The sequence below is a fragment of the Antedon bifida genome, chromosome 3 (genome assembly GCF_963402885.1).
Source record: "Antedon bifida chromosome 3, ecAntBifi1.1, whole genome shotgun sequence".
In the NCBI taxonomy this organism is placed as follows: Eukaryota; Metazoa; Echinodermata; class Crinoidea; order Comatulida; family Antedonidae; genus Antedon; species Antedon bifida.
Window position 1 is genome coordinate 21,813,257 of NC_136228.1, and position 8,114 is coordinate 21,821,370.

At 37.1% G+C, this 8,114-nt stretch overlaps 1 protein-coding gene across 1 annotated transcript; it reads right to left on the reverse strand.

The window, feature by feature from the left end:
• Positions 1 to 2,513: 2,513 nt before the first annotated feature.
• Positions 2,514 to 3,644, reverse strand: LOC144838233 (uncharacterized). Its single transcript, XM_078693585.1, is given in 1 exon segment — positions 2,514 to 3,644. A coding segment is annotated over 1 exon segment (1,131 nt).
• Between the last annotated feature and the right edge of the window lie 4,470 nt (positions 3,645 to 8,114).

The window sequence follows — 8,114 nt, forward strand, 5'->3', positions numbered from 1 at the left end:
TTGCATAGCGAGCGAACATACGTGGGTACCGCACCACCACCACCACACAACAACACACACACGCGGGCTCAGCTGCTGCATTTGACCACCACACCACGGCGGGCGGCAATTGTGTTTGAGTCGTCCACAACAACACATCAAACAAGAAGTCTAGGCCTATTCCCAATCACGCACCGCGTACCCTGGAACATGACGAATTGGAAGAGGCTCACGTGTACATTACAAGAATTACGCCTGGATGTTGCTTTAGTTTGTGGTCAGAGTTTCAGGTATGAAGGTCCAAGGATCAACGGGGCATAGGAAGCCCACACTATCTTTACAGATGTAGGGCCTAGGCTAGACCTGACCGGGATGAATTTAGTATGGAACGCCAAGCTTGCTTGCATTGTTTATATATTGTATGCATTGTTTAGATGGTGACCTCCGTGGCTTATTCCATTAATAGGGGTACATTGCTTAACCGATTTTCTAATCAATTTCTAATCAACTTTCTAGGCTAGTCTACAATTTCTGGACATTGTCATTTTTAAGCATTTCATATTTTACAAAAAAATTTGCGCTGCGCACTCGCTTTTGCGCACTTTGACCGTACGCAGCTTAGAAATACCTTTTGCACTTGATTATCGTTCTTTATACTTTTTATGATGTATTTCTTTCATTTTTGATAAATTAGGAATGTAAAATAATGACACACTTGCACATCAAACTTTAAAAATTGTGCGCTTGAAAATGGGTTATTTTATTTCAACCACATCCAACAGCGAAAAATCGGCAATTACAGGATGCCTTAAAGATGAACTTGAGTTGAGTATATGATTTTGAGTTTCTGATATTAAAATTACATAATAATTAATATTCTTAACAAAATGGGTGCTTTTATTTTTTGTGTATGTTTGACAAAAATGTTAAAAAAATAGAATTTAAAATATTATTCTATGCCCCACCCACTGCCGATATTCACCGAAGCGTGAAAATGACCATGACGTCATCTCAGTTTCGCGCATGCAGTCTGTAAATCAATTTGAGCCTTTAGCAAATGGAGATGAGGAAGAAAATATGGAAACTGAGGATTTGAGGGAGAAGCAAAATAGATTACAAAATACTGACTGGTAAATTGAATTTTAACTTTTTTTATACTGTACTGACGTAGGCTACGTGACTCTATCTAGGTTATCTGATTCTAGCATATAAATATAGTCTATAGTACTATAGGGTGACTACAAAATGTCACGGGTCAATGATTTTCCGCTCGAGTTGCTTCTGGTAGACAAGCAAACTCTGAGTACAGCGTGGTCAGTGTGTTTACTGTGTGTTTACGTATAGACAATGGCAGTCGGCACCGCTAGTTCGTCGTTGCCAAACATTGTTTTATCAACAATAACTGATAATTTATCTACAACTGAACGTCGAAGATATCTTCAGAAAATATCAGGTATTGGAAAAGACCCATATTTGATTGATAAAGATGAATTTTCGCACGAAATCGACAGTCTGCCGGACCTCACAGCGATGGATATCATGGCATACTTAATCGCTACGCCAAGCCCATACACAGCTGAAAATTTTCAAGCCTACAAATCTACAGAGGCTTACAATCAATTTGCTAATGGATTTCTGTCGGATATGGGCATTTTTTGTCCCCCACACAGACCAGATTTTAAAGTTGTTAGAGGAGATGTAAGTAATATTGAATTTACTTTGTTGTAGTAGGTCTTCCGCCTCCTCCTAGTTAGTAACTAGGAGGAGGCTAGTAATTATTAGCAGTAGTAGCCTACAGCCTATGCCTTGTGTAAGACTGGGCCTAGCTAGATAGAAGGGATACAATTCTACTACTTATTTATTTAATAATTTTATTAAGTTATAACCTTTTTTGGAGAAAAGCCTATGCCCTTTTTTATGTATGTAAAACCATTATTTTATGGTACAACCATGAAGTTATTTTAATTTATATCCGGACCATGGATGGATAAGCATGGTTAATTACTGATAAGCAGGAAACCGACTAATTGAAATAAACAATTATTAATAGTACTGTATAATTAATAAACACAATGCAATCTTTTATAATGTCTGTAAAGGAATAATATTATTTGTTGTTAATATTATTTTATTGACTATTGTTTTTCATTTTTCAAGGTGTTGCACTCACAGTCGGTTTCTAAGAAACCGTTATCACCTTGGGTTATCTGCAGTGAGTAAAGCTTATTGGATGGAACCAAACCGAAAGTATGTGGTGGCAAAACCAGTGGCTTCAATTGACGTTTCATCAGCAAAGGCCAAAAAAAGAAAACTAGATGAGTCGATTGATGAGAGCACCCCAGATCCACCAGTTTCAACTACTACAACATCAGTGGAAACACGCACAACGGCTTTCCATGTCATGAATGACCCAGGGCTTGCATTCCTTGTCGAGCAGCTGGCACTGATTGCACCAAAATCTGTAGTCCTGAGTACTTTGCCTAAATACTGTGAGGCATTTGTTCCAGTAGAGGTTGAGGAAAAGTTTCCACCTGTTATGAGCAAGCTGTATGATGCAGAGGCGCTGATGCTTTCGTATCCTGAGCTGTACTGTCTGTTGTCATGTACTCAATTGGTAATGTTGAACTTAAAATTGAGTACTTTTGACGGACACCACCGATGACCCTCTCCACATGAATTCGTAAATGAGCAATTTTTCTTATGGTTTCCACCTCAAGAGCAGACAGCTGTTGTTTTCCCTTCTTAAAAGCAGGAATCTTTGCTTCGCAACCATAAAACCCAGCATCATCTTTTATGTCAAAACCTCGGTCGGCAAGGATGACATCCCCAGGTAGCAGATAATCAAAAAAATCTGACGTCAATGTTATGGTCTTATCTGTACCTCTGCCTCCCCATGCTGCAGACAAATATGAAATTTACCTGCATGGAGTGCAGCCAATTAAAAACTTTACTGTATTGTGGTGCTTGTAGCTGAAAAACAGTTGTGCCCTCGCTTCAAGACTTGAGGGCCGCTCGCAAAAAACCTCAAAACAGTCAATTATTACTGCTACCTTCGACTCCAATGCAATTCGAAATTGCATTGGCATGGTTTTCCACAACACCTCCCTTTCTGGCCATACAATAAGCTCTTGTTCAGCATAGACATGGCATCCAGTCCCGTATTAAAAACTCGACACTGTTGAGTCACTTATATGAAATCGGTACGCAATGTCCTGATTTCTAAGGTTCAGTCTAAGTTTGAACAGTACAATTAGTAACTGCTGGAATCGACTTACTGATGTTCTACTCGGGAATCTTTTTTTAACTAGTTCAAAAACCAACATCAATACTGCAAATGAAGGCAACCCTGTGTAGAAATGAGTTCGCTCATTGTCATTTTTAAAAGTTAACTCTGTTATTGGCGACTCCTGTAACAAGGCCTGTGACTGGGCCTGTAAGACATCTATGTCAGCACAACACATAGTAGAGTTTGGTGTTGATATGTCAACACAGACACATATGTTTTCTACAGGAGAAACATCTTCCATATTAGCCTCACCTAATTGGAGATCTAACAAAACTTCCACAGCAATACATTTCTTTTTTTTTTCAGTTCTTTTTTGTGACCTTTCGTATCGCTCCTTATCACGTTTTGCGGTGTGATCATCCAGGTCCAGCCTGCCCATGTCTTGAGTTGGAGCCCAACATTAGCGAACGTATGTACACTACGTTGCCCCTCGCGGTACTCGTTCCACAATGTTGTAAGTCTCTCGTTTGCCACCTTGCTGCCTGTTCGTGTTCTTCTCAATTCATCTCTGTATATCATCTCTACATTGATCGATACTGTCGAATTTCTTGGATGGTTACTAAATGTGAACATAAGCCGATTTAAAAAGGCATGTTTAACCGATTTATCATGCACGTCCGATCAGTGTGACAGCGCCCTCCATTTCTCCAATATGCGCCGGGCCCATGTGTGGATCGAGGCTAAGAATCAAACTTTTCAAACGACAAATTACAGTTAATTATCAAACTTAAATAGTAGTATATGAACTGGAACTAAATAATTTGATTTAACTTACCACGTAGACAACGCTGGTCGAGTCCTTCTTACAACAGAGCATATTTTATACTTATAGATACAATAAACCGTGTTAATCAAAACCCGAAAAGTAAGGTTGTGAAGGAGCAGCATACGCAAAGTAAACATACGTAACCAAGTAACTTTGCGCGCCTTTTCAATGGCACATGATTACGCAACTTCAACTATTATCATGATTTGACAAGTGCCTGAAACTTTATTTTTCCTGGTTGAAATGAAATCATTAATAGCAATTACTTAAAAAAAATATTATACTGTATACTGAGATGAAGTGAGGTCATGTCAATTTTTTTTAAATAAGTATGTAAGTATGCTTTGTATTGGAATAGGTTTGTGCACGCTGCATAAGTCCTTTGTACGCTGGACAAAGATTTCTGTGCAATCTATAATACATGTGACCTTTGAATAGTTCTCACTAAAGCAACTCTTGTTTCTTCTTCGTTCCTAGCACCTCCAAATTGGAATTCATACTTGTCCTGCCGCAGCTCTCCATACTGCATCAAGTCGTTTAGTATGTTTTCATTTAACAGCCTAGCTCTATCAGCTTTTTCCACCATGCCTTTGTGATTGTCATCTATGTGCTGCTTCTTATCTTCTGCTAAGGTTTGTGTTCTTTCTGCATCAATTTGTTTGTTTCGCAAACAAGCATTCTGGCCTTTGAAAGTAATCTTCCTTAAATCTGATTTTTTTGAAAGCCATTCCAACGTCTTATTGCATCACTATCTTACTTTCCACACAACTCAAACTGTTTCGGAGTTCGGAGCTGTAATGGTCAGTAATCCAAATACTCTCTCACCACTAATATTATTACTTGTACATGTTCTTTTAACTCATAGCTGGTGGTGTTGTTTACCTTTCTAGAGGGGCTTATCTCTCCCAGTGGCTCTTTGCACTAATGTTGTTAATCTTTTCCATAAAAAACACAGGGGAGCGAAGGGATCTGTTCAACCTGGTAGGATGCGTCTCACTGTCCGGTTCGTTGTGGAACATGTATGGCAGATATCTACAGTGTACCTAGTATATACCTGGTATAACGGTAAGCTGAACCACTATCAGGAGGGATTGAGATTGTGTCAACATGTATTTCCTAATTAAGACTACTGTCTTGAATGAATGTGTCTCGAGGATACAGATGTTTTAGAAATTTCTCGATCTTTTTTGTTTTTATTGCGACGTCACACGATATGTGTTGGTGCGCCGGGGGATGGATCGAGGCTAAGAATCAAACATTTCTTTTAACGACAAATTACAGTTAATTATCTATCTTAAATAGTAGTATATGATGTGGAACTAAATAATTTGACTTAACTTACCACATGGACGATGTTGGTCGAGTCCTTCTTACAGCAGAGCATATTTAGCAGTGATATAATAAAACTTGTTCATCAAAACGCGAAAAGTAAGGTTGTGAAGGAGCATACGCAAAGTAAACATACGTAACTTTGCGCGCCTTTTCAGTGTCACATGATTTTTTTTTTAATATGTATGTATGCAAGTGTTAAAAATAAGAAAAAGAAACATTAATTTGTTAGTATTTTTATAGCCGTCATTAGTTTCTTTCTTCTTTGTTGCTAGCACCTCCAAATTCGAATTCATACTTGTCCTGCCGCAGCTCTCCATACTGCATCAAGTCGTTTAGCGTGTTTTCATTTAACAACCTAGCTCTATCAGCTTTTTCCACCATGCCTTTGCGATTGTCATCTATGTGCTGCTTCTTATCTTCTGCTAAGGTTTGTGGTCTTTCTGCATCAATTTGTTTGATTCGCAAACCAAGCATTCAGGCCTTTGAAAGTAATTCTTCCTTATCTGATTTTTTTGAAAGCCATTCCGACGTCTTATTGCATTTATGCATTATGTTACTTTTCACATACTGAAACTGGCATTCGAAGCTCACTTTATGTAATGGTCAGTAATCCAAATACTCTCTCTGTCTTGAATGTGTCTCGAGGATACAGATGTTTTAGAAATTTCTCTATCTTTTTTCTTTTTGTTCCGACTTCACACGATGCGCCGGGCCCATTTCCCACGCCTTTCTGTTATGAAAGATGGTTGCACAAGATGACATGTCGGTTGCCTGAAAGCAAACTGTGTTATCCTTTTTAAACTGTCGTGATATTATTACAACTAAATTTCTAATGCGATGATATTCCTATAATGATCATCAATACAGGAAGCCGCCAGGAAGTTGATTCTAATTAAGAAAGGTTGCACAAGATGATTCTATATCAGATTGCACCTGTATACTAATGATGATGAAATGCCTAACATCAATATCTGAAGAACCTCTCCATTTGGCAAGTCTTTACATGCAGCAAAGGCATCTTATGGCTCATAAACATGAGTGACCCCCACCAATGATTATTGGTAATAGTAACCAAGAATTTCCTCATTTCATGGTGGTTTTTTAATTTAAAAGTGTAATATCTGCATTTGCTATTAATTGTTTCTGTGAGCTCGTCTTCTCTCAGCTTAAAGCCAGCAGCGCCAAACTGCTTCTGCTCCTGTAGGATGGTTGATGTGGTTTTTTGATTTTGGACACAATGGCTTCTTATTTGCCAATTCGCCATTTCCTTTTCAGTAAAAATAACTGACATCAGTGCTTTTAGCAATAAACTTGGCTTTTTTGTCTTTCTTAGAAGGCTTTCGTATGCGCTAACCTCCATGGTGATAGCAATGTGTAATGTAGACCACCTATGGTGATGATTGAACATCTAAAAATTCTTGTGTTACCTTCATATTCCATAGCGTTAGCTGACCCCTCATGATTTACATTGCGCTCCAACTGATGCTATAGTTTCTTCACCATTTCTTCTATCGAACTCGACTTCCTTTGAAGCCATGTTTGCTTGCTTGTTTGCATAATATTTTTCTGAAGAATTTATTACAATGTTAAATGTTTGTTTTATTTGTTCTGATTTGGTATAACTTTTTTGACAATACAGTACAAAGATTGACTTGCTTAAAAATAACAAAAAGTTAAAATACTTCTTAAATTTATGTACATCTTAACAACATGCACATTGAAAGCAATATACACAAAAATAAAATTTTAGATTGTAATCTTATAAAATTTCAATCAAGATAATTTCTGAACACAAATTGAACAGTCTTGTACAGAAGTCAGAGGTCACTCTTTATTTTTTTTTAATGAATTGTTACTTACCCAATGTGTTTAACCTGATGTTATAGCTAACACTGTTAGATTATTAATTGATGTTAACCAGCCTCTTCTATCTGTTGTTTGAATACATCTGAGTCCCAGTGATTTTTTCCAAAAATGATAACATTCCTAAAAAAAAAATCCATATGCTGATTAACAATTTACAAGGAATTTCTTCAAGCAAAAGAGCAAGTGAATAAGGATGTTGCATGGCAACAATGCTTATGAGCAACTGAAATCTAACCTCGCACTAAGGCAACTTATGAGGAGATATGTGTAAAAATATTGTACACTGGAAATAAACTTAAATTACACAATAATAAGTGTTACTGTACAACAACATAATAACTGAATGCAACAGAGCAGATGAGATTGGATGAGAAAGTTTATAAACGTCTATTGAAATCCAGACTGAGTAGTTCACAAATATGCAAGGGTTATGACGAGATTGAGTTGAAATTAATCCAGACATGTCATGAAAAAGAAGTGGATAAAATGGATTGTGAAAGAAAGAAATCAAAAAGTGACTACCATACAGATGGTATATGATAATATATATATACTGGAAGAATGTTAGCTGGAAGTTATCTCTTTCGGACTCCCCAGAAGCATTTGAATAACAGATATTTAGTGGTCAATCGTGTTAAATAACATGCCTCGAAAGTCAAGTCAAAATCATTGTTTAGCTATAACATCAGAGTGACTTAATTTTGGTAAAGTATGATAACACACAAAACAACAGGTTAGTGACAACAGTTTTACCAAAATATAAACAGAAAGAAATGGAATAGAAAAAGAAACAAATATACCATACTCTTTTAAAAGGTTTCAAAAGACCTTTTTATGTTTATCAATATGGAAATTCAGATGAAACATAAAGTGTGCAAAAATTAT